Raw genomic sequence first — 28,000 nt, forward strand, 5'->3', positions numbered from 1 at the left:
TATGATCCATGCCTCAGTGGAAGCTCACTGGATGATGGGACAGGAGAGATCTATTTTCTTCACTTCAAGTGCAAGAAAAGAAGTAAAGCAAAACTTTCTGGAAGAAAGCTATATCCAACCAGAAGTGTATCAACTGAAACAGCTCAGTTGCTGAGAAAACCCTCTCTGTGTTAGTACAGAGTTTGAGCATGATTTAGTAAAGTTGAAATTAGCAATAAACATTACAAATAATTGCAAAGAAAGAAATTATATATGAACAGGATTTCCACTTTACTCCCTTACAATTGTCACTCAAGAGTACTGAAACAAAGTGCAAAGTTTGTGCATGTATTACTCTGCAAATACCTACCTAAAAATGCTAAAACATAGCAGAATTATAGGTCCCAAACATGGAGGTGCATGTGTCCCTCTTGTACATCTAATGATGGAGCATGTGTTGCTGAGCAAGATCTCACCAGCAATGCTTGGAAAATACTCAAGAAGAGTCAATGGGACTTGAATATTTTTGCTTGGGGGCACCATCCTTTTCCTTGTCCATGGTGGATGAGATGGTTTTGGGGAGCAACACCAACTTCCTCTCTACTTTGTTCTTTGTTGAAACTAAAGCATGACATCAAGCATGCTAAGTCTGCTACCATTTAGGTCTGGCTACTCTTTATCTGTTCACTTGTGTTTTTTCCCTCTCTCTCTCTCTCTCTCTCTCTCTCTCTTTCCTTTTGATTGAGAATAAATGACAATCCAAGCAGTCTTCAGTTATTTGCCTACAGAAATGTCAAGCTTGCTTTTTGGCATAAAAATGGTGTTCACTGTGTTTGATGCAGAAACTTTTAATGATTCAACATATATACAATGGTAGGACTTAAAAGAGTTATTTGATAAAACATTGACTAGGCATTTAACTCAATGTCTAGATGTGATACTCAAACACATGTTTGAACTTAAAGAGTCTTAAAAGAAATCAAAAGCTCTTAATTATTTTATGAGACATTAATATTTACTTTCTGGATGAAATTATCTTTTTCTGTCATATTTCCAATTAATGCAAGTCTTCTAGAAATTATTTATCAACTCAATACTCAAATCTTTTCAATAATATGTTCATCAATTTACTATGATTTTTATATCTTGGGTGTCACATAGTTTGTATTACATTAAGATTTCTTGTTCACTAATAAAAAAAATCAAATATATTTGGATTGCATCTGATCCATCATTTATAAATATTCCTTCTTTCATTTTCTTTTTCCACTCTCACTTTTCTCATCAAGTAAAATTGTAAAACTAATCGAGTTAAAATTAATCGAGTAATCGATTGGGTTTATACTTATGAGATCATATCGTAACAAACCTGACTTAAATAAAATATATATATTATATACATAACACTAGATTTTAAATATAGTAGTAGAGGATAATGCTATCAGAGAAAAATAATATATTACTTAACGCAAAGCCCAAAATGAAAATAATAAAAATTTATTAATTCTACAAAAAATCATTTGTAGAATATATCCAAAAAATTGATAGCACGAATAATTATTGTTTTTCTCTCTTTTATTAATTCAATAAAACAGAAATATCTTATTTACTTATTTATTGATTGGTTGATAGTGAATAATCCAACGGCTAATAACATGATTTCAAATAATTCAGTTATTTTCGTCTCACTAGTGAAAACTAGCCGTTGAATCGCAACGTTCGAATTCCCACGGCACACGCGCTTCTCCTCTCCCTTTCTTTCTCCCTCTCTCCTCTAAACCTTTCGTCTCCTGCTTCTTCTTCTGCTCCTCCTCCTCCGCCTTCGTTCGGTGATTGAATTCTGAGTGCAAAACCGCAAGAATGGCGACCCCTGCCAAGAGATCCCAAGCCCCGAGACGCCAAACCTCGGAAATACCGAAGCTTTCCGAGAACCTTGATCCCAATCTTCTTCCCACTCCTTGCCGACGATCGACGAAATCTCCTGCAACCAATTCGGCGAGGCCGAAGAAATCAGCATCCCAAACCCCGGTTCGGATTCCGTCATCATCGCCTTCCCCTGCCAAAGACAACAGCTTGGTTGCTCCCAAGAGGAGTTCCGTAACTCCGCTCAAGAGCTTGGACCCCGAGAAGTGTCATCAAGAGGTGGCTCGTCTCAAGGAGAATACGAGTAAAAGTGAATCATTGGCGGTGGAAGATATGGAGGTTACAGATTCGAGAGCGAGAGCGATGAAGCAATTGCTGCTGGAGGAAGCCATGAGCGGTCTACCGGAGTCGGGGGCCGGGCGGGTGACGTACTTGGTGAATGCATTTGAGAGACTTCTTTCCATCTCAAAGGAGCCAAAGGGTGAAGATGGAGGAGAAGTCAAAAGAAAGGTGATGAATTGGGCCTTGCCTGGCTTGCATCAGCCACCGAAGGCTAAGGTAAGCGAAAATTCTTGCTCGCCTGTCTTGTGTTCGACAGATTTCCCACATATAGAGGACTCCGAAGGAGATTCTGCCGAGCATTCTTCGGTGAACAAGAAGGACAAAAGGTCAGCGATAGCAGATAAATTCGATGTGAAACAGCCTTATTTTGCTTCGTCTCTGTTATCTAGTGTTGTCTCTAAGCATTTATCTAGTTCTTTCAGATTGAGCAATGGGATCAATGGATCGGACGAAGGGCGAAGAAATAGACGAAATGTATGCAGATATATAATGTTTATCTCGTTATTTTATACTGAATTTTTTCCTTGGTGATATATCTTGGAAGTGAAGCTCTTCATGTCTGCCATGCTGTTTTTGGTTTTGCGAAAGTAACCATCTGCATATTCCAGAGCACTGGTTTCTCAGGAAGAAGCAGGATCAAGAAGTTCAAAGTGAAAAGCCTGCAACCCTTCAAGTTAAGGACTGAGGTAATATTTAAGTAGTTCAATTTTTCTTTAGGAATCCCCTTGCTCAGTTCAGCATCAAAAGAAAAAGCTAATCATTTGGTGTTCACCTGCCACTTGTTCTACAATCCAAGTCCTATAGGGAATCAAAGAGGATGATCACTACTTCTGGTTCTTGCTTAAGCTGCATTCTGTCTTAATTGTGTAGTGAATCCAATAGGGCATCTCCATGTGGAGAGAACCAATTTAGCCAGATCCTGATAGCCATTTTATGAAACATATGGGCATATCATGCCATCTTCTTGATGGTACTCACTGTATGCCAAGCAACTACTACTTACCTGTCCTTATATCATGATCATATGTATGTCCTTTTTGTGTTAGAATCTATCTTAAGCAACTTTTAACAAAATTTTTAGCCTCAGTTTCATGATGTCATGAATATGGAATTACATAATTGATGAATTAGATCCTCAATGTTGTGAATGAATCATCAGTTTCCCTTTCTTTTTTTACAGCAAAGAGGAAGGTTCAAGGAAGAGCAATTCATCAAGAAAGTGAACGAAATGCTTTTGGAGGAGGAGAGGAAACGAACACCAATTGCAAAAGGCCTTCCCTGGACTACAGATGAACCTGAGGTGTGCTACTTACAAAGCATATACATTCTGTCATTTTATCTAGCTTGATATTAACAAATATTCCCACTCTGCAAAACAAATTTCTTTCATTGTGCAAAATATAATCTTTAACACAGAACCGGAGGGAAAAGAAAATGTAATTCATTATACCAGAGGACTATCACAAGAAAGCTAGTCGTTTTTCCTTGGGTTATGTTTATTACAGCTTAGGAAAGCTACATAGATATCTTTGAATTTCACTTTGATAGAAATATCGATAACACATGATATAGTAAAACTTCACAAAAACGAAGATACAATTATTAAATTTTTTTCTTTCCTGAATATATATATATATATATATATAGTGAAACGCACCGATGAGAATATTTTGCGAAAGAAGTGTCTGATGTACTAAGACTTGATACCAAGTCATGGTCTATATTTGATCTGGCACAAACTTGAAAAAACTATAAATAAAGATTTTACAGTAATCAATCAATATTTTGTTTGTCAAGGCTTTCTGTCAATGGAAATTTTGCAGTCAATCGTTACTGTTCTACTTGATATATGTTAATTTCAATAAATGGAACATATGCCAGAAAATAGTTGCTCATATCCAACATTATATTATTGAGATTCTGTATGACCAACAGAGAAAGCATCACATAGAAGTCCTGGTATATGTCTAAATCTCTTGTGACTAGTCTAGATCTTATTCTTCCGAAGATACATGTTCAGATCAATTAAACTTCATTTTCGAAGTTATCAAAGAAATGTGTTTGTGATTGCAATCAGACCGTGAAGTGGAACCGGTTTGGCGGTTGCTTGCTTTCATTCTGATTGGGATTATATTTTCTTTTTCATCTAGAAACATGCTTGCTTTGAATAAACTGAATATATTTTTGTGGATCAAAACCTGACCCTTTGAAATTCATGTATTAGATTCTGATAAAGCCTCCCATAAAGGAGCCAACAGAACCAATTGAACTTATTCTTCACAGCGATGTACGTGCTGTAGAACGATCTGAGTTTGATCTTCATGTAAGCTTTCTACAAGCTCATCATCTAAGTTAACTAAAATTTACCTTTTACATCAAAACTTTAATGTGAGTATTTCATTGTTTTCTTGATAGTTCACAGTATACCATCTAATCGACGCTATCTGGGGAACTATTTTGTCAGGTTGCTGAGCGTATGAGCTTCGTTGAGCAAATAAAACTGGATAGAGAAAGGCAGCAAAAGGTACAAAACCTTGATTCACAATAGATGGATTAATAAAATCTATACATAAAAGTACTTAATTTTTTCACCATCATTTGTTGCTACACCTATTCCTTGTCACTGAAAAATGGCTTTTCTCTCTAATTAGCTGGAAGAAGAAGAGGAAATAAGAAGACTCCGAAAAGAGCTTGTGCCGAAAGCTCAACCCATGCCTTACTTTGATCGTCCCTTCATCCCGAGAAAGTAAGTAGCTCACTCATATTGTTTCATGGTATACAATAAGTTTTAGACTCTAAACTAAATCCAGCTACCGATCCTTTTGCCGAACACTAAGCTTTATTTGCATTTAATTGTGACATTCTGTTTCTAATCAACCATTGTTTGCATGACAAAGATCAGCAAAACCCCAGACAGTTCCAAAGGAGCCAAGGTTTCATATTCACCACCTGAAGGAACCATAAGCGTGTGCTGCTTATGTTCCTCGGAACACATTTGGTCCATAAAGAATGTGTAGCTTCATTACTTTGTTCTGGTTTTCTTGGACGATCAATCGACATAGTTTGTCAGAAGATATACCGACAAATGCTCTCCACAGAATATGGGAGATAATATCCGATATTTAGAATGTGCAGACTACATGTGATGTGTGATGGTGATTCATCTGTATAGGAGGCAACACAAGGCTTGAATCTAAGAACAAATTGGTGTGGCTTTCCAGTTGCTGTTAGAAGATTAACAACTGATACTTGGTGTGGCTTCCTTGAGGATTTATTTGTTTGCTCTGTGCAATCGATAGAGGGCAACATCATCATTATACCTGTCTGCGGGTACCTTATGATGTATCAATTGTCCATATGAAACCTTTTTCCCTATTTAATTTTTCTTGTGTCACACCAGGATTCCAACTCATGGAAACCGGGCAGATTGTTCCTCCTTGGACTGGCTATCCTTCTTATGTGTAATTGAAGCTTTAGTGCAATGATAATTATGTTTAATTGATGAGATACTTGAGGAAGTCTCATCTGCCCTCTTTGCTCACAGTGGTGTCCATGTTTTTGCTTATAATGATGACATGATAATGCTTAAGAAGCTTTTACAGATCTAACTCATACAAGGCTTGAGCAAAAGAAGTTGATCATGATCTTAATAAATAAATTCATGAACATTGAAACTATGTCACTGAACCAGCAACATGATGTGATCACCAGTTCAGATGTCATTCGCTGTAAGAATCATGCAAGTATCTTAGCACATTGATGACATATCCATTTGAGATTGACTACATCTCCTACCTTCACCAACAAAAGCAGAGGAAGACAACATCGAGAGAAGGGAAGAGGTGGGTGGCTCATGACACCTTGAGCACCAAATTATGCTCTATCACACTTGCATTTTGGGTCGGAGATTGCAGCTCTTAATGTTGAGTAGATCTGTTGGAGCCGAAACATTTGGCTGTAACAAAATCATTGCAAAACGTAGTCACAATGTCCGTAATTTTGTACTTTGCCATCACAGCCGAGCGCAGTTATTGGGTGAAAGAATCAACAAAATGGTTCACACCAGCAAAAGGATTGTAAGGAACATTCCACTGAAATAATATGTTCAAAGTAAACCCTACATTTATCTCAAGCAGAAAGATTGTCCAACAGAAGAAATAAATCATGTCAAATGCCCAAACATGTCCGACTTTTGATTAAAACAACTCCGCTACTAAAGCTCTGAGCAAAATCTTTCCGAATTGATGTCCTGGAACTAAAAGATCGAGGTTGCACTTAGACACGTCCGGCAACTTGATCAAGATCTCGCTGCCCTTGAGAAGTAATCCTCCTTCCGCTGGAACATCAAAACGAAAAAGTTGAAAGAGCTTACGAGATTTCTCACATTTGTGGTGTTATATCTTGTCAACATTGTCTTACTTGAAATGCATAAACTTGAAACTACTAGTCTGATCCATTGTCATATATAAAAGTAGTATTGGACATAACACAAATGATACAATGATGGTGAGAAAAAAAGTTAATCATGCTCTAATCCGTCAAGTTTCTGATTTGTGGACCGTCATATCACATATGCACTGTCTACAGGTGCACTGAGATGTCTACAAATTTCCAGTTAGTAATCTGAATCAATCATCTCATATATAATAGGAAATCTGAACCGTACAAAAAGATGATGTTAATGTTGCCAAGAGACACTACACTAGGTGTTAATGTTGCCAAGAGACACTACACAAGGTATTGGACTAAGAACATAAGACATGGGTGAACATACCGGAAGTGCTATTCACAAAGTGAGAACTGTAAGATGCATGAAATTCTTACCCTTTAGGTTCGATTTCGATGATATTCATCCTCTGCAACTGCTGCAAAATGTGGCGAGCAATGGCTCCGCTGCTCTTGCAGAAATGTGGTGGACGACTTCCATTCCTCTTGCGGCCTCCATAAATCTTCTGAAAGCCACCTACTCCAATACCCTGCCTCAAATATATCTTTCTTGCCATCGAAGCTGCAGTAGGGCCAAGACTATATGAGAACTGCTGCAGTTAATAGTCATCCCAGAAAAAACAAATCTAGAAATGTTGCAAGTACTATTCTGTGTGATATTACCAGCTCTAATGTAGTACCAATCAGGATCATAAGGAGCAAGTTCCTTGAACCTTCCGGTCTTCACAATGTCTGTCCACTCAGGAAGTTCCATCTATTCATAAAATTAGTGCGACAAGTGGAATCAGAATAACATTATATCAAGATCATCCAAAGTGCAAAAAATAAATATCTGTGCTTCTTTCATGTGATATCAAAAACATGCCAGTGCGACTGACCAATCCATTTGGCTTTAAATTAGTGCCTACAAGACTGTTAATCCTAGAGTTTCTCAAATTCTCAATCCTACTAACCTAATAACCAATGCCAGGGAATTCACTTACAATAACAAATATGACAGCATCTGGCATTTGTGAATTTACCAGTTAACTTTACATCATTTTGTTATTAGATAGTCAATGGCAGATTCCATTGACTTCAGGTGGACCAAAATGCACCACCGGTAGCTAATGCGAATCTAAAGCATCTCTTACTCTAATACAAGAACTTATTTTAAACTGCAAAAAACCAACATGAATCACATTTGAAAAATTATCATATAGAACATGAAAAAGTGGATATCGAGCTGAATTTTACTAATGGGAAAAGGTGGTCATAAAGGAAGTCCAAAAGTGGATGAGGGCTCACACCACAAATGGGGAATTACACAACCAAGAGAGTTTACGCTCAACCAATCACGTAAGGCTAGCACAAGATGATAAATGACGAAGTCAAAAATTTCTCCACAACAACGAGTAATATACATACACGATAATACCTCTTGCATCTTTCTTGGAAGAAGGAACCTCTAGCGGGAAGTTGGATGATGCAACTTACACCACCAGTGAGAGATAACAGGTGGTTACTCTAGATGGCACTTGAGAAAACACTTCACACGCTATACAATGTATCATTCCTCTTTATTCAGCATCAAGAAACCAAGATAACAAACATATAAGAATCCACTATAAACAAAATCAGCCTATGAATCCCGAAACCTTGATTGCAATTAATATTGTCGGGTGAAGAATAACATTGTTCCGGTGAAAAATTTGACTAAGATAGGAAAAAAGGCAGGTAACCAACTTGAGGCAATATATAAAGATACCATCAGGTTTCTCTACTTGAGAACATTCCTCGTGACGGTTAAAAAGTGACAACTTAGGAATATGATGAAAAGTGCCAATGCAACTCTTAACTGATTCAAATCTGAAGTGAAAAAAAAACGCATATATCTATAAGCCATTTAGGATCAATAAACTAAGAGATCCTCTACTATAAAATAGCATTGCTATCAAGCTCGTCCCAAGAAAGTCTGATGTCTAATTGAACTCGAGACTCCAAGAAACAATATCATCCTTCATGCATCAAAGCCATACACTAAAGTCATTTCAGATCATCTGCATCCACTCAGATCACCTACCTTAGATGAAGTTCTTACATAATCAGCTCAAAAACAAACAGGTATTCAGCACATTAAAAGTAAAAAAGGTTTAATCAACATTCCCAATTAAAACAATTGTGGCTCGCATAACAAGGTGGGCCTTTAAAATCAAGAAGCCAGCACTCCGGAATCACGCTGCTCGATCACGAGAAAAAGCTACGCCATCATCTACCCTTTTGTCGAGGTCAAACTCAACAAATCATGCACCATCGTAGCAACAAATGACGACTTGTGGATGGAACCCTCACGTAAGGTCCGCCGCATAGAAACCAAAACTAGATGGAGGGACAACAAAGCCTCAAATCTAAACACTATTAACTTTCGGGAGAAAAGATTTCAGAAAAGGAAAAATAAACACGACTTTGCGGATGGATTCAGAAAACAAACACAAAAAGAGAAGAGGATTGATCGGACCTTGCCGGATCGCTTGAGGTGGGCGGAGTAGGCCTTGACGAACTCGTGGGGCGAGACGTCCTTAACGGTCTTGGCCACGTCGTTCTCCATGGTGCGCGGGTGCAGTCTCCTCTTCCGCTGCTTCGGGCCTCTTTGCGCTTGCGCGTGCGCGAGAGAGAGAGGGTCGGCGATCCAAGCAAACTAGGGTTAAGCACGGAGGATGATCCGCCCCTTTTATAGCAGGAAATGGTGTAGTATGTAATTACACAAAATGCCCCGAGTCCGGGCAGGGGCATAAAAGACTAACCACTTTGGCTATTAATTAGTTATTTTTAACATTTTGATTTTTTATATTTTTAAAATTTATATTGAGATTTTTATGTTTACGAAAGTAAAACTTATTATTGAAAAGATAATTTTATAAAATTTAAAATCAAGAAAAAAATTTTATTAAAATAATATTATTTTACTTTCGTAAATATAAGAATCATAATATAATTTTTGAAAGTATAAGAATTGAGATCCTAAAAATAACTAATTTTTGAAAGTATTTTCGATTATTCAATTATACGATGTGTACGTTATATCTCCAGCATATTAATTTTGGTATCGGCAAATTTTTTTTCTTGCTATCAATATTCTTTTAATACGATCATCATATATATCATATATCATCCGATGCATGCTCAAATGATTGTGTTAATACATCAACCATGAATAGACCATAAGCTATGTGTTCTTCCATCGGTGTCAGGGATCTGCTTAGAAACATCGATATTCTAGAAATATGATGGTTGTTTACTTAATGTGGGAATGGCAGGTATATGCTATCCATATCCTCCGATAATTAATTATTATGTTAATAGATGCTATCTGTTATGCTAATTGATATCTATATAAGATAATATGATGGTTGTATTAATTTTCCATTAATACAACCGACGACATTAACACAAATAAAATTATTTATTTTATTTTAAAAATATAAAAAAATTAATATAAATTTTTTAAATAAAAAAACCAGGATACTTAATAGGATATGTATTACCCCTTTAGACACTAAAGAGAGATATAAATGGCATTTAATCCTATCGCACAACAAACACCTCAATTCCTGGGTAAAACATCACATCCAGATCACCTTCCACTCTCTTGAATTCCTAAATTGTACATACAGATGGAAAATAAAAGATGCATCTCCGGTGAACATCCGTCACAAGCGCACAACCACATTGAACAATTAACCGGAAGCAAGATTGTTTGCAGTCCAGAAAGCTGAGAACCCAAGAAAAATGAAGAAAAGGGCAGGTAAAGCAAATGTAATCTGGCAGACTATTAAATGCGATTGTGAAGATGTTTAAACTAAGCTTCGATGCATCAGCACAGCAAATTCCTCCTAGCTTATCCTCATATTTGAACACAATGTCTTCAAACATATAAGGGTAAGTGAACAGTGATCAGTCATGACGAGACAGCATCAAAATATTTTAAGATGCCAACCAAATCAACGATAGGCACGTGGTGCACCAGCAAATGAGTAGCGCGAAGAAACAGGTGCATTTGACATAGCATGCCTGCTTGAGATTGGCCTCTGTGAGATACCAGAATAAGCCCGGTTTGGATCTTCGTATCCTCCTGGTAGGTAGCTAGGTTGTGCGGTGATGACTGGCCGTTCCGAGTTGTAGATCCCCTCCATCCTCTCAGCATGTGGAATAATTTCTCCCTCCCTCGCTGTTACAGTGTGGTAGTCCCTCGAGAGCAGTGGATCCCTCGGAATTATCTCAGGAACTAACCTATAAGTGAGACTGGAGACGGGAAAAAAAAAAAAAAACTTTAATTCGGTCCCCATAACGAAAAGAATGTAAAGCAATTCCCAGTAACAGCCAAGAAACAATATAAATATGAGAGAATAGCCATTTATAATATAGTCATTGGACTCTTGTGACAAAAGCCGAAGAAAAAGAAAGAGCTAGTGGTTGTGAAAAGAACAAGTTCGCAGCTCATAAATTTTGTAATACCAAAACAATTATGAAATTCAGTTGCACCAAATTGATTTTGAGAGCCAAAGTTTTGGTGCTTCTGATGTACCATCCTCAGCTGCAAACATCATATCTTCAGCCCCTACTTTGATTAACCATTCCATCAAATGCTAAAATATCCTCAAGTTCTACTCAAGAAATTCTAGTGTCATATCAAACTGTTAAAAATATGCTAATTTTAGCAACAGAACAGATTAGAAAGCGATTTATCAATATTACAATACCAAAATAATCAAGAATCACTATGGTTTAAATTGAAGAGGCTAAAGCACGCTAACTAGGAAAAGCATGTCTCCAATACGGGATATATCTACCAAGGACAAAAGCTTCCAAAGCACCTAACACACTTGGAAAAGAGGCATTTGAAGCACAAGGACAAAAGCTTCCGAAGCATCCACTTAGGACGAAAAGTGTCCAACACACTTTAACCAAGCGAAGCATAAGTGGTTAGAAGTGTCTAATTCACTTTAACCAGGCGAAGCATACATGATGTGTCCACTATGAGGACTAGCCGATGCACTTCAATGAGGCGAGCGCCTAAGCCTAGACGCCAGGTGCTTCAGGCGAGCGCCCAATTCATATAAGGCAACCAGGCGCCTAAGTGGTTCAGTTTAAGAGCAGTTAGTTGGTTCGATTGAACCAACTAACGCAATTCCTTACCTCAAAAGCTACCCTTCACGCGCGACCCCAACTCCTTGAGCCAACCCTAGCGTGTGTTTTCTCCTATACCTCTACCACTGATGCTTTCTCTCGTTGCCTCCGCCGCTGATGCTTTCTGCCGCGGACGTAGCGAACAGAGTCTTCCTCTGTCGCCGACCGAGTCTTTCTCCTGCTGCTGTTGTCCACTACCGCTATCCGACTGTTGCCTGCTACTACTGCTGTTGTTCGCTGCTTTCGTTGCTACTGTTGTTGTCGTTCGCAGTGTTGTCGCAACTGTCTTAAACTAATCATCCACTGCTACTGCTTCTCACTGTTGCTTCTCTTCCGACTTTTCACTGTTGATTTCACTCTGTGATATTTTTTATCCCTTTTATTTAAATAATTATATTTATTAATTATATTATATATTTTAATATTTTAAAACGCCTAGCGCCTTGGGCATTTTGGGACCTTGGCGCCTAGCGCTTTTTAAATCACTAGTCCACTACGACTGAAGCATTTAAGGCATTCAAACATGTCTTAACCAAGCAAAACATCTTTGGCATATGATGCATCCACCCAAGATAGAAGCATCCATTTAAGGCATCCAAACATGCCTTGACCAAGCAAAGCATCTTTGGCATATGATAGAAGCATCCAAATCCCCAAACATGCCTTAAAAAGGTGAATCATCTCTTGTACGCAGTGCGTCAAGATACCTTAACTAAGTTATGCATTTCTTGCACGTGATGCATCCACCTTGAACAAAAGCATAGAAAAGTCTATCACACTATGTCCTAACCAAGAAAAACATCCATCCATGCCTAATGTTCTAGCCCAGACAAAAGTACCCAAGGCACCCCTTAATCGTCTTTTTGCACAAAAGAACTATTGAAATCCCAACATCTTAGTTGAGACGCCGAAATTGGTCAGTGTATTGTTGCACAAGTGATAGGCCTCAAGTTCAAGTCTAATGCACATCATTTGATGTAATAATTTTTTAAAAAAATCTAATGCCAACATTGTGCTCTGGCATGAACAAGCCCTTACCCGAAAAGCAAGGAGAACAAATTATATGTTAGTTATCCATGACATATCAAGACTCAACACGTGGAGCCCAAGCAACTAAGAAATAATGACATGTCAAATAGACATGTCACGTCAATATGACATCTAAAGAGAATTTTTCCTTGTTAGTGCATTTAATCTTTTGTAACCAACAATGATTTCATAACCAAGACTATAAACGAGGACCTCTCTAACTACATTCCATATCTCAAACTCTCAAACCTCATTCTAAACTCATAAACCCTCCACAAGCCTTTTTCACCGCACAAACAAATGCTGACTTAAGCGACGGAGGGGACTTGCCATGCACGCAATGCAAATTTTGGACCCGTGATGACCTAACTCTTTTCGAACTTAGGACTCACCTCCAACCATCTCACCCAACAAGTGTCAAGTCGAGCTTCCTAGACAAACTGTCAGTCACACTCCATCCCAGAGCGACCCTCTCTCAGGTCCAAATGCAAAAAAAAAAAAAAAAGCTAAATCAAATCAACTTTATCACCTCGGGTTTACTAAAATGTGCACTTCGGATACAAAAAAAAATTAGAATTATGAGATAATGCCCTTAAACTAAAGAATTCAAATCTTCAACCGTCAAGTTAATTTAATCAAATGTTACAATAACCTTACATAAAACACATTATATAATAATATCTAATAAGTTACAATAATACCATAACAAAATACTTGATGTAGAAGAATAAGATAGAAAATGATATGACTAACAACTCTAAAGCACATACTCAAAGCATGGTGCTAGAATTAATCACATACCGCTCAGTTCGAACAGGGTTTTCAGGATAGTAAGCTCGCATAGTCTCCGCTTGATATGGATCAACTACGGATGCCTGATAGTATGGACCACTAGCAGACACACCAGGTGGTGGAACCTTTCTAGGTTCTATTGCATAGGAATCACTTACATGGGCTTGACGAATATATCTCAACTCTAGAGGTGTCACGTGTGACATATGATCCGACCTATATTGCTCCTCGGGAGGCAAATGAGGAGATGGGTGATATTGCTCCTCAACGTAAGTAACCGAAGGAGCCTGTTGAGGAGGTGCCTGTTGAGGCATCTGACCTGCCGGACGAAACAATGACAACAACTTGCGAACCTGCGCTTCATATCAAGTAGTAATAAAGTAAAAGAAGACAAATAGAGAAACCCAACATTCGATCAAACTACAATGCACTATAGGTGAAACTCCTATATAAAAAGAGCCACGAATAAACAATCTTGAAATACCTGTTTTGAGTTAAGCTCTGGACTAAATTTGATCCTTGTGTAGTAATTTTCTTGAATAGCATGTCTAAAGGTAGTCTCCGGTAGTGGTAGGCAATCCATGAAAACCTTGAATTTCACCTATGCACAAGAAAATATATAAATGTGACATGTTCCTCGTTAAATACTAAACTTAAATCTTACTCAATGTGACACTAACTATAGTAGGTAATATCTTGATCCCTAAAAACTAACCTATATTAGATAAAAAGTTGAGGTTAAGATGATATCCGTCTAAGTTCCTTGAAAATGCATATTCAATATATATATATATATATATATATATATATACACACACACACACACACACACACACACACACATATATATATATATATATATATGATAATCTTGAACACATAAAACACTCATGAAAAGGAAAAAAGTAAAAGTAAATAACAATTACATATTCAGCCAAACATAAATGGACATTTGTATTTCATCCAAAACTAGAAAATATCTTTAACAATTTAAGCAAGTTGCATCTATTCATACTATCTAGTGATGCATAAACAACTAAAAGTTTTGCCTTGCTTTTCAGTGTGCCAATGTTCTTCTCTAAAGTTCATTCTACAAACTAGATTCAAGTTACAATTGAAATATGGAAGTACTATAATTCCTCAAGTAGAACCACCAAACTACAGGATAATGTTGTCCATCTAAATGACTATGATGCAATTATGAAGGAAAAATAACAAGCAAAAGCTAACTTCCAAAGTCATTCAACCGTCAATAATACGTATTTGGACAAATAATAATGTTTAATTGGCACCTAGGAACAAAAATAAAAGATAATCAACATACAATGCATGGCCTATAACACAAAAAATAAAAAATTCAAAGTTATAAAGACAATAACTGAACTTTTCTCTTTTTGATCCAAGTAAACAAGGGGGAACCTCTTTTATAATGCAATTAAACTTTGGTCACATGCTGGTGATAGTTAAGAACTTTATTCAACAAATGTCAAGTCATTTTGAGCATAATTGTCGGCAAAATATCATTATAAAGAAACTATGCTTCCATGAGCTACCAAAATTGTTGATGCAAAAAATAAAAGCCAATATAGACGTTGGCATCACCAAAAATGTTAAGGGCACCAATCATCTTCGTGGTCAACCATAACAATAAATCCAACAACAAAGGTCAAAATGAGAAAGATCCTTGAGACAAAAAAAAAAAAATGTTTTCAGTTCATTACTACTTTGTAGTCTTTTGGGTGGAACAAAGGCTAATAGTACGAATCTAAGATGCAAATATTCCATTATTCATACATATGCATTGCATATCAAGAGTGGATCACAGAGCACAATCACAAGACTGTCATACCTCGCTCAATAAAATTAGTACAATGAACTGCTTTTCTAAAATACATTATAAATTAGCCGCTATTACTGTGTTCTCTATAACCACTACCACGAATGCAAAATGGCCTAGGTGGTCAACATTTAGCTTGATCATGGTTTATAATAGGTTAGAACAAGGAATGTCATTTTGGATACTGGACTGGTGCATACCAATCAACACCAGGGTCCTGACACACGGTACATTAGTAAGTGGAGTTCAAAGAGGAAGAAACGATGGAGAAAGAGGAGGAAGAAAAAGGAAAAAAAGGAAGCGATGGAAGAAGAGGAGGAAGAGTACTCACGATTGGCTGCATGCAGTGGGCGGTGGGGAGGTAGGCACTGCCGAAAGGCAATGACAGGGAGGTACGTGGCATCGGATAACAGTGGCAATTCTGTGCTTGCACATCAGGGGCCAGCACGAATTGAGGGAAAACTTAAAAGTTTTTTCCACTTTTTTAATGGTTTAAACCAGACTGCCAACACAGGTATGTACCATCTGATTCATACCGGTCCGAGCAAAACATCATTCCATGGGTTAGAATTATTCAGCAATTAGTTTGGATCATGGTGCACATTAGGTCACCGACTCATATTGCTTACACGTAAGAAAGATTGATCTATCATATTACACATCTATCATATTAAAACAATGGTAAGAGTTAAAAGCTATAAACTTGTTGATTTCTTTTCAACTATTTAGCTCTTTTGCTTGAGACTTAAAAGCTATAAACCAAGGTTTTAAATCTTGACCCAGTAACAACATTGATCCTTGGTTGAATGGGTATGGTACCTATACAATAATTCATCAACATTTGGCATGTGATGGCAATGACTGAATGTTCCAAACCCTTCCAAACACTCTTCGACCTATTATGTACCATATATCGAAGTAAAAATTTCTATACATGTTTAAAAGAATGTACATGATACTCATATCTATACTAATCTGCATCAATCTAACCTAGATCTGCATGATAATAACCAAGAAATACATCAATTTTCATTAGCACTATATGGATCTAAACTACATCTATGTAGTTCTAGGTTAGATTTGGTCGGATCTAACGTAAATCTATGCTATTCTACATGAATGTTGGCTGATCCGCATGGGTCTTTCAGATCTAGGTTGAATCAAATGATGTATAGCTGAAATCTAAGTAGCAGGGATATGCACACACTAAGAAACATGAGTCGTTGACATACCAGCCAGCATACCACGGCTTCACATGCTCAACTAGGATTTCTTTATTGTGCCCTACTATTTTAGATAACATATGCCAAGGTAATCAAAAGACTAGCTTGTATGATATCATCATGTCATCAAAGACCTTCTGCTCTCCAACCTAATGTAGGTCTTCCAATTACAATAAGAAATAGCATATCTTTGCAAGCAATGAAAACCAATAATCATAATCTAAGATAGAGTAGAACCAAAAATGTTAATCATACTGTCTTCCAATATAAGCAGACATCAAGTTTGTTAAAACTGAGAAAAACAACAATATGAAGGCATATCTATAAGCAACATATCCCAGAACATCAATTACCTGAGCCGGGTAAGCTCCTCTGAAGGCACCTCGATCTAGGTCCATCCCACCCTGGCAGGTGGCCTTGTAGACACCATACAGAAGCTTCAGATCGTAATCGTACAAGAACAGTTTTGCGCCTAGCTTAATCTTCTCGACAGCCTCCTTCCTACCCTTGGGGAGCCCAAAGACGTGGTACCGGAAGCACTCGGGCTTCGTCTTGCTGCTGCACATGAAGATGAACCCCGAGCTCTTCTCCTGTACGGCAGGCTCCTTGTGCTTCCCGCCGTCCGCCTCCCTGCTGCTGTTGGCAGCAGAAGTCGCTGCTGCGTCCACCACCGCCGTGGTGGCGTCGCTCACCTTAGGCAGCTCCTCCTTCTTTATCTCCTTCTTCTTGATCTTCTTAAACGGGGTGAGGGAGGCAGCTCCCTTCTTCTTCGATTTGTTCGGCTTCGGCATCTCGTTGGGGATAAAGAAGGAACCAAGAGCTATGGGAAGAAGAGAAAAACCCGATCGAAGAATCGGCGTCTATCGTGTGGGGAATCGGCGACGGAATCGACGAGAAGAGACAAGCGACTGAAACCCTAATCGGACGGAAGAAGGGGACGCCTTTATCACCTGCGCGCAGGAGGGGATGAGAGGTTTACATAGCGGGGAGTGTGGAGGCAGGGGAACGGTTGGGATCTACGGAGAGGAGCGTACGGGCGTCGGATGGATGACACGTGTATTATGATAGCCTAGCTGTCCCCCAAGCCATACGTGATCCAAACGTTTTAAAGGGACGATGGGGTGTTATTTATACTCACCGACACATCCACTGCGTCATATTCTCTGCACCGAAGCGATCACTGGGTTCGTTTTATTGGTTACAGTGAAAGCAAAATTTTGGATTATTATCCTCTTTATAATTAATTATTTTTAACAGCCTAATTATTATATTTTTTAAAAATTACATTAAAATCTTTATATTTAACATCATTATTTTAATAAAATTTGTCCGTCGGTTTTAATTTCTAATCTCAATATTTTACTTTCGTAAGTATAAATATCATAATATAATTATTGAAAGTATAGGAATCGAAATATTAAAGATAGTTAATTATAAAAAAAAATTATAATTAATCTTAAAATTTTCATATGATATGTTTATGTGTGTTTTTAAAATGTTTTACATTTTTTAATATTAATTGTTCCATATATATTATTTTTATATCTATATTAGGTTATACTCTTTTATTCTGAAATCCTTTGTTTATATTTACATTTTACTTGTATTATTACATTTACACTTTTATTTTTTTACATTCTTGATTTTTTTTTATCTATAGATTGCTATATATTATATTATATTATTATTTATCTTTGAATGATAACATTTGATATTTAATTTTTTTTATTAGTTTAAGCATATATTAGTATTCGAAAACGATCCAACAAGTTCAATCTAGTTTAATCATACTTTTAAATTAGATAAAATTTATAATGAATATATAAGGATACGATGGGTATATTATTATTAACTTAAACTTATTGGTCGGTCCAACTTTTCCGAAAGGAAGTCTTAACAATTTACGAACTAGTCATGACGTTAGTGTTTTTATTTACGAATCCTTTTGTTTACTCCTTATAAGTAAAATAAATAGAAAAATATACCTTACATACTTTCTTTCTTTCTTATTTTATTAACTTGAACATAAAATTACCCTTTGCTTATTATATTATTGGAAAATAAGTTTTCTTATCTTATTGAAAACTTCTTGAAAATTTCAAACAAATTCAATTACTATTTTTTCTCTATTGTCATTAAATAAAGTGGAAATGAGACTAATAAAAAAATGAGATTTATTCTTTATTTTAGTAATAAATCTAAGTGTAGTGTTGGATGTTTTATGAAATCTTAGTATCATGCTTGGTGTATTGATGAAATCATAGTATAATACTTGGTGTATTGGTTTCTCTAGCTAAAGGAGTGTGTATTTCTTTAAGCCCTTTCTTTATATTGTAGTAGTAGTATGGAAAAGGTGTAAATTACTTCTTTATAAATTGAATAAGAATCTCATATGTTAGAACCATAGCATTTTGTGACTTATGATAAATATACTTTCATTCTCTATCAACCAATAATGTGAGACCATTAATAGGGTTAAGGCTTAATTGTTTAAAGTCCAAGTAAAACATGGTACTCTTTCTACATTTATTTAAAAAATAATAGGTAATTTCTTATATTTGATATAGAATACTTTTCATCGAAAAAGAAATTTAAATCATTTATTAGAAAATTAGCATATTATCCTTTTTTTAATATAATATCGAAATGACGACCTATCTATACTATTAAAATAGAGTCATTATTGGACTCGATGAATTCAATATCAGCATTATTATTCTTAATATTTTTTTAAAAAAATGAAAAATATTGATTTATAAAAATGAAAATGATAAAGGAAAGATCAATAAAATTAATCTACAATTAAGGAAACAATTTTGTTGATAATTCTAGATTCATGTCTAATCTAGTCAACATGGTATTTATCAGTTTTGATATCTTTGAATACAAACAGATAAAAGTTAAATGAAAACAGATTCATTATATGAAAAAAAATATATTAAAAAAATATTTATATCATAAATAAAATAAAATAATTAAGCGTGAGAGCGAAATGAATCGAAAGATTTTTATTTGGTTTGGTAAAAGATAATGACATTTAACTCTTCATGTTGTTATACAAACTGTGAATAAATGAAGATAATAACATATCTAAAATTTTGCCTGCTCAAAATTAGGGTTTTATTTTGGCACAAAATATATGGAGATTAACAATCCATTACGTGCAATAATAATAATAATAATAATAATAATAATAATAATAATAATAATAATAATAATCCATTACGTGCAAAACATACGTTGTATGTCACAGAGTTCGATATCCAGAGGCTAACAATGGTACCATACGATCACGTGAGACCCGAACGCGTAAATCTAACGCGTGACGGAAGCAAAAAGCGACCCACGAGAAGGGCGAAGAGAGAGACGCACAAGCGAATTCGCATCGCTGCTTCGAAGAACGAACGGGAGTCAAGGAGGATCGATCGATCGATCGGCCAAGGGCAGATTGAGAGGGAACAAAGGAGTGGTGATTCGGAGGGGAGAGAGATGGTGGACGAGACGAGGAACCAGATGATGCAGAACCTCTTCGGCGATCAGTCGGAGGAGGAGGAGGAGGAAGAGGAGGAGGTCGACTCCGAGCACCACCACCACGCCGTCGCCGCCGCCAACCGTTCTGATTACCAATCGGTATCACTCTATATCAATTAACCGCCCAAAAGAACAAGGAGCTGGATGTTTCTATTAAATTGGGTTATATTCTTCGACTCTTTTGCGTTGCCCTATTTGTTGTTGTTTCGGAGTTCATGCTGGCATAATTTTTTGTCAGAATTTAGAGTGTGAACCAGATGTATAATCGTCAAAGGTGTCTTCTTGATCTTCTTTGTCGTGGTAAAGGAATTACGGTTATCAATGCAAGGTGATGTTTCTGATATTTGTTTCTGACATGTTGGATTGTTGAAGAAATTTGTTTCGTTCATGCAAGTCTCGATTGTAGAAATAACGTAATTATATATATATATATATAAAGTGATGGTTTCTATGGTCTTTGTAAGATTGATATCTTCTATTTTAATCTGGATTCTTTTGGTTTTGAAAGAAGATATAAAGAACAATTGGGTGAATGTCTTTGTACGATGGAACTTTTCTTTATGATTAAACAGCGACTTGATGTCAAGAATTAAAAATTGATAAAAAAAATGTATGGTCTTTGTAAGATTGATATCTTCTATTTTATTCTGGATTCTTTTGGTTTTGAAAGAAGATATAAAGAACAATTGGGTGAATGTCTTCGTACGGTGGAACTTTTCTTTATGATTAAACAGTCACTTGATATCAAGAATCAAAATTTGATAAAAAAAGAATGTCAGTGCTAGCTATTAATAATGACTACTTGCTCTTTTGTTTGCTCTACACATGGTGTATTGGATGCTTTCTCGAAATATCCATTTCTCTTTAATAACCAAGTATTTAATCATTCTCATAGATATTAAAATAGAGATGGATACTTTGAGATATCATCCAATATGTCGTGTCCAGGAAGTATCCCATGTATACTCTGTCCATTATGGATGCCACAATTTGTTTAAATTATCCATGTTTCAGGTCTAAGTATGACTTGCACAAGTATGCATAAGAATTTGTGTTTTTATGGTTAAACAAAATCAGCTGTCTATTTTACGTACCTATGCTTATCGGTGTCTGCATAAAATAATTTATGCTAATGTGGTAACATACATGACATTCGTGGACAGTTACTTGCAAATTCTCTATTCATGATACGACACTGAGACCCTCTGATATGTACCTCTTTGTGGAATAAATGGAAATATACACTCAGCTTTCTTTATGTAGCATACTAGCATGTCTTCTTTGTTGAACTATATATTAGTAAAAAGTGCACGGTAGCTTAAGATGATGACCATATAAAAATTAAGCAGTGGCCTCAGATGGTGATTATTCAAGGGTGTGTCCGGCAAACATCTTGTTGAGATTACCATAATGTAGTGTGCTGTATGCTCTGCAGACTTTACTAATCAACCATTGGACCTGGATTGAGTTTTAGGTATCATAATTGCAACCAAATTGAAGCTGTTATACAGTGATGTCATTTTATGACCTTTGTTTTGTTTACCGTTATAGTTAATTTTTTTACTTAAGAATCTTGCTGGGTAAATCAAGAATTTTCTCATAAACTTCTTCTGTCTTCATTTTAGGATGAAGGGGAAGGTGAGGCTGAGGATGATGATGGTGAAGGTGAAGGTGAAGGTGAAATTGAGGGGCAAGAGGAGGTTGAAGTTGAAAGTGAAGCTGAAGCATATAATGTTGATCTTGAGCAGGGAGAGAGTGAGGGGGAAAGGGTTCAGAGTTCTCCAGAAAGAGAAGTCAGTGACCCGAAGATGGAAAGTGAACCAAAAGATGCTGAAAGTGAAGAGGAAGGCTATGGACAAAGGGTAGTGACTAGCAGGAGAAGAGAAGTGGTGGCCAGTGAGTCTGAAGGTGATCGTGAAGATGAAGAGATGGACTCTGATCAACACAGGCAACCCAGGTGAAATGTCAATGAGTCACATGTTTGTCCACTCAATTAGATGTTGTTATGGTTTTTCACTTCTATGACTATATCCAAGTTCTTAGTCAACAAATGACACGCTTGTTGAAGTAACTCCTATTTTTATAATTCTTTTTGAACAAAAATCTCCACCAGATTTCCGAAGTACATGTTTATTTCTAGTTTTTAACTTGATTCTGTTGAATGCATGACTTGGCAAATAAGATTTGATAATATCTCAAGGGTAACTATGACTTTTTTTAGTTCATTCTGAATGCTTTGTTGCTTGACATTTAGGGCAATCACTTGGTAGGTTTCTGAGCCAAGTATCTAAAGTGGATCCTATGTGCCTGATCTCACAGGAACTAGTGCTAACTGTTGCTCGGGGCCTCTGCTTTGAGGTGTTACAGTTGAATTTCAAGGAAAGAGTCTCACGATTGTATTCAATTTTGCAGTAGAAGGGGAAATCATACTTGTTTATACATCATGTGCTCTATTCCAGTTTACTTTTGTTCTTTAGTGTTGATTAGCTCGTTTACTATGCATCACCCTGTTTTCAACTTTTCTTTTGCTTGTGCTAATAATTTCTTGTGGACCTATGGCAGGTTAATGAGTGAGCAAAAGGACCATGAAGTTGTTCGTAATGTATTTGGGGATTCTGATGAGGATGAACCAGCTGAATATGGTGGTCAAGATGAAATTGAGCAAGAATTACATGTGTGACTGCTAAACTCATTGCTATTTGCTTTTTATTCTGAAAAAGAAAATGCTTTTTTTGATGTTGTCATATTTGATTGATTGAAATTGGTTTTCTAGAGTCCCCTAGTACATTGTTAGGATTTCTGTGTTTTAATGTAATTATATATGTAATTTTTATGTTCTTCATATTACATATCAAATATCCATGAATGATTGTACGTCTTTATGGAAGCCAATGCATGTACATCTATTTCGGTGCATGAGCTGCTTCACATGAAATTTTTTAAAATATATAGTTACTCGTTTTGGTTTATTTTTGTTCTTTATTGTCAAAGAGATTCCATTTGTATACATATTTTTCGTTTTTCTTTGTGCCAGAGATCTCCTATGGAGGAAGAAACAAACTATGAGAGAGAGATAAGACCAGAAGATGTAGTCCCTGATGATGATATGCAGTATGCTTCAGAGGATGATAATTTTGAAGAGAAACCTAAAGATAAACCAGTTGGCCCACCACTGGATTTGGAGTTTTCATCACAAGAACCACCAGGGCGACCTGATAAGGTGAGTTCCTTCTTCCCATTTTTTCAACTTTTGCTAAATGCCTCCTAAGATTGTACAGCATATTATATGCAATAGCTCTGGAATACAGGGGAAAAAAATACTGGTTAACTAAAATGATTATGATTGATCCTTCTGTACTTACTCAGACCTTTAGTCTCTTGTTCCTGTGTCCGTACTAGAGTTTGTGGTCAAAAAGCATCTCTGTAATTTACTCACTAGCCGTGTCATTTATGGAACTTTGCTCGTCTCATTGTCTATGTTAATTCGTGAGAACTATTTCACTTTATTCTTCGCAAAAATAACACTTGTTGATGTATTGTCTTCGCAGCCCTGCATTGTCAACTTATACACTTCTTAAGAAATTGACAGTTAAAGCCAGTAACTTATCTTACCTTATGGAGTTGTTGGCTAAACGGAAGTTACTAGTATGTCTTTCTTGAATAGAGCCACATGTATTTATCTAAATAAAAAATAATTTTGTTGTTATGCCAATTGTGCATGATCGGTTTGTGTACGCTTCTCTAGTTTTGTAAATCTTTTTGCATTAACCTCATGTCTTTTCTAAGGTAATACTTTTCTTTTCAGATGAACGCTATTAAAGTCTCTAACATCATGGGTATTGAACCAAAACCCTTTGATCCTAAGACATATGTAGAAGAAGATGTTTATGTGACAGATGAATCTGGTGCAAAGAAGCGGATTCGCCTAGAGGACAATATTGTGCGCTGGAGAAGAGTCAAGAATCGTGATGGCACAGTCTCTGTAAGTAATGATTTTAGTCCTAATCCATAATATCAAATCTGGAAAACTGTTAATCATTGCCTTTTAACTTTTCAGAAATTAAGTGGGTATACTATAAGTAATGAATTTTGTATTGCAGTATGAAAGCAATGCACGGTTTGTGAGATGGAAAGATGGAAGCCTACAATTATTAATTGGGAATGAGGTTCTTGATATATCAGTGCATGATGCACATCAGGACCAGAGCCACCTATTTCTTAGGCATGGAAAGGTGCAGAATCTGCAGATAGTTGTTTGTATTAAGCTTTTCATTAAGATCTAAATACTGGTCCAATACTGGTTTTAGTGATTTGCTAGACCAGTTTAGGGTCATTTCATATGCACCTATGATTTAGGTTTATATTTTTTTCAATTCTTAACAACAAATCTTTAAGCTAGTTAAATCATATATGAGTAATGCAGGGAATTCTGCAATCTCAAGGGAGGCTTTTACAAAAGATGAAGTTTATGCCATCTTCATTATCTTCAAAGTCCCATCGTTTGTTGACTGCTCTTGTTGATTCACGTCATAAGAAGGTTTATAAGGTGAAGAACTGTATTACAGAGATCGATCCAGAGAAAGAAAAGGAACAAAAAGAACGGGTAAAGAACTCAGCATCCATATATTTTATTTGTTAATAAAATTAATCTTTTTTATACTTATATTACTTTTAACTGATCCTGAGTAGATGAACTGAAGCCGTTACCTTCTAGTATCTAAAAGTACTCTTAGAATGACTTGATTAGTTACATTAATAACTAATGCACAATTTACAGCTGGATATATCTTATCTGCTTTTGCCCTCCTCCTAGACTTGTGATCCCATTATGATAAATAAAATAATTGCAGGTTGAAGGCCAAACTATTAGAGCCAATGAACTTCTTCACAGGAAAAGGGAAAAAGTGAACCGCAAGTATGCACAACCCGTCCATAGAGGGCGGCAGCAACTTTCTCCAGGGTTTTTGGAGGATGCACTTGATGAGGTCTGTGTTCCATTACAAAAATTATTTAGCTTAGTTGGAAAGCCAATTTATATATGACAACACATCAACATTAACAACACTATTGGAAGTTATATTGAAGGTGCTTTTGCAAAAGTATTTCCAAATTAGGCGAGTTGGTTATTTTGTTTCATTTGCTTGATTATATTATTGATATACTATCTTGTTATAAGTTCTGATTCAATAATTAATTCCTTCTCAATTTTCAAACGCTCGAACCTCGAAAGGATTTGTTCCTAGACACTGTTTCGTGAGGATTGTTGAATAAAATGCATTATCTCTTGATTGTTTAGTTGGTAAATGTGCTGTGTTATCTTTGATTTTTAAGCTGGTGTCTATTTATGTAAGCTTTTTGTCATGTTAGACATGGATCTACGATTCATCAGTAGTTGCTGCTTGTGTGCACTTGTCTTTTGCTCTTGGAGCTTGTGTTGTGGCCTTTGCTGGCGTTGCTAGATAGATATTAGGTGGTTATGGATTTGTCATGGTTTTGCTCATTGGCTTTGGTAAATTATGAATCACTTGGGGCCAGTTTTTGGTGTTATTTGATATTTACTTCTTTTAATAGAAGTAAGAAAATGTTGAATTTGAGAACCATTGGAGAAATTGTTTACAAATATCTTCATTTCTATTTTTGTACTTTACAATTACTTATGTACTTTATAATTTCCAAAAGTAGCAACTCTTACCCATCTTTGGGAACAAGTCTGGCTCCTTTGGGCCTTTATGACTGACCAATGATCCTGACATGATGACTTTGATCTTTCAATCTTCTAGCTGGTGACATGCCACTAAATTTGTAAGTATGGGAAACTAAAATGAATTGGTTACAGCTTTTCTTCTCAATTTTGAAACATCAAAAGCGAAAGTGATAACAAATTGGTTCTTAGTTATGTTAGCAGTCATTTGTTTCATGGTTTATATACAATTTGGTTGGTTGAATCTTGATTACGTGTTGTCATTTACTGCAATAAACAGTAGTTTTATGCTTAACATTTCTTGACTGCAGGAAGATGAGGCAGATGACTATTACAGTTCTCATCGGACTTCAGCTCATAGTCATTTTGAGGAAGATTTGGAGGCAGAAGCAAGGGCTGAGAGACGCATAATCAACGCTAAGAAGGTTAGTCCAATCAAAGTTTCAAAATCTGGTTCAATACTAGTTTTGACAACATGTTGAACTTGTACCGCACAGAGATACCAAGCTGTATCTCCCAATGTCACTGAAATGAAGTTGATACCAGTTGGTGTCGTTGTTTGGTGGATTATTGGAACTGGGTCCAATTGGTTTCTTTAAACCATGAATCCAGTAATGATTTTATGGTTAAGTATATTTATCATTTTGTTTCTCTTTATCCTGATGTTTCCAACAAAATATATTGTTCATCAGTCAAATGTACATATGAATGCCCAACGAAAGCCATCAGTGTCTGCTGCTCGTCAATCAAGGCGCCCGCTTGATGAATATTCAGAGAGTGAAAGGGAGGAATCTGAATATGAAAGTGATGGTGCGGAGGTTGATCGGTCTCCACCGCATGCAAGAGATGAGCCAGACCACGAAGATGAATATGAAGAAGAGGCAGATGAAGAAGCTGCTGATGCAATCTCTCCATCGGAAGGAGATGAAGATGAGGTAAGATATATCTGAATAAATTATATAGCAATCTCTCAATCTCTCTGTCGGAAGAATATGAAGAAGCTTTCTGTTTTTATAACAATCAATACTCACAAAGGATGGACGTGGTTGCTTGTTAGCCGGTAACTCAATTCAATTGAAAATTTTTAATTGCTTGATCACACCAGTAAATATATCAAATTTGCATGCTTATAGTCTTGTAATGATGATCACTTCTAGAATATAAATAAGCTAATAAAAAACATGAGTTGTACGGTTTAGAAATATTTGTGTTGATTTAACTTTGTGATGCCATAACCTAGTTTAGAAATATAGTCTTGTAATGATGATCACTTCTAGAATATAAATAAGCTAATAAAAAACATGAGTTGTACGGTTTAGAAATATTTGTGTTGATTTAACTTTGTGATGCCATAACCTAGTTTAAGCTAACTTAAATTGAGATGTTGGACTGGTGCCTGAGATGACTATATGGCTAAGTGGTGCAGAGATGTACTTCCTCTGAACAAGTAAAACTGGACTATATCTAAGTTTGAATAAACTTAGATATTGTCCAGTTTCAGTTGACTGATACTATCTGCTGTTTCCTATATTCTGAAACTTATGCTGGTCTCTTTACCTGCTTTAGGAGCCAAGGGGCAAGACGAAGGAAACCGGAAGCAGCTCTCTGAAACGCAAGGAGATCGACTCTGACGAGGAATCTCCTCCCAGAAAGACAACAGTTCATCGGAGAAAGGCAGTTGTGTTTGATAGCGACGAAGACTAACTTTTCTGTGACTGGTGGTGCCTCTCCGATCTTTTTCCTAGGAAAAAGACATGCTAGCATAAGTGCACATTCGTGCTACAAAGTTGCACCAGGATGATTTTGGCTCAGAAGAGAGATTGCATGGAGGCAGCTTTACCACTTACAGTATCTACACTGACACACAAAAGAATCTTCACAAACTTGCATATTTTTCCAGTATATGATGCTTGTAAGACTTTGAGTTCATTTCTGATACTACCTAATGCATTATTCTTGTCACGCTTCAATGGCAGGAATTCTTGGAGACAAATTGATGCAGGTTCTTTCTTTTCTTGTTGCAGTTAGAACATTCCCTCTTGTCAACATATACATCGTGTTCAAACTATCACAATTTCTTTTTCTTAGCTG

The 28,000-nt window shown here is 36.4% G+C and overlaps 4 protein-coding genes across 4 annotated transcripts; 2 read left to right on the plus strand and 2 right to left on the minus strand.

The window, feature by feature from the left end:
* The first annotated feature begins 1,722 nt into the window (after positions 1-1,722).
* On the plus strand, positions 1,723-5,289 carry LOC103990094 (microtubule-destabilizing protein 60-like). The gene is made up of 8 exons (XM_009409124.3): positions 1,723-2,510; positions 2,607-2,658; positions 2,793-2,870; positions 3,365-3,484; positions 4,409-4,507; positions 4,649-4,708; positions 4,836-4,930; positions 5,082-5,289. The coding sequence occupies exons 1-8, from the start codon at positions 1,840-1,842 to the stop codon at positions 5,146-5,148; spliced, it is 1,242 nt and encodes a 413-aa protein (XP_009407399.2). The 5' UTR covers positions 1,723-1,839; the 3' UTR covers positions 5,149-5,289.
* Positions 5,290-6,256: 967 nt separating this feature from the next.
* LOC135639807 (small ribosomal subunit protein eS19) lies at positions 6,257-9,315 on the minus strand. The gene is made up of 4 exons (XM_065153725.1): positions 9,128-9,315; positions 7,294-7,384; positions 7,009-7,192; positions 6,257-6,520 (listed from the first exon to the last, which is right to left on the minus strand). The coding sequence occupies exons 1-4, from the start codon at positions 9,215-9,217 to the stop codon at positions 6,460-6,462; spliced, it is 426 nt and encodes a 141-aa protein (XP_065009797.1). The 5' UTR covers positions 9,218-9,315; the 3' UTR covers positions 6,257-6,459.
* A 1,100-nt stretch (positions 9,316-10,415) lies between these two features.
* LOC135641596 (uncharacterized) lies at positions 10,416-17,746 on the minus strand. Its single transcript, XM_065157096.1, has 4 exons — positions 17,031-17,746; positions 14,102-14,218; positions 13,627-13,970; positions 10,416-10,911 (listed from the first exon to the last, which is right to left on the minus strand). Exons 1-4 carry the CDS (start codon positions 17,466-17,468, stop codon positions 10,611-10,613), a joined length of 1,200 nt encoding a protein of 399 aa, XP_065013168.1. The 5' UTR covers positions 17,469-17,746; the 3' UTR covers positions 10,416-10,610.
* A 2,254-nt stretch (positions 17,747-20,000) lies between these two features.
* LOC103990090 (protein LEO1 homolog) lies at positions 20,001-27,932 on the plus strand. The gene is made up of 11 exons (XM_009409121.3): positions 20,001-20,307; positions 21,834-22,165; positions 22,771-22,882; positions 23,243-23,428; positions 24,014-24,190; positions 24,309-24,440; positions 24,632-24,811; positions 25,059-25,193; positions 26,221-26,334; positions 26,602-26,844; positions 27,476-27,932. Exons 1-11 carry the CDS (start codon positions 20,167-20,169, stop codon positions 27,611-27,613), a joined length of 1,890 nt encoding a protein of 629 aa, XP_009407396.2. The 5' UTR covers positions 20,001-20,166; the 3' UTR covers positions 27,614-27,932.
* Positions 27,933-28,000: the final 68 nt, after the last annotated feature.

This window comes from Musa acuminata, chromosome BXJ3-6 (genome assembly GCF_036884655.1).
Source record: "Musa acuminata AAA Group cultivar baxijiao chromosome BXJ3-6, Cavendish_Baxijiao_AAA, whole genome shotgun sequence".
Lineage (NCBI taxonomy): Eukaryota > Viridiplantae > Streptophyta > Magnoliopsida > Zingiberales > Musaceae > Musa > Musa acuminata.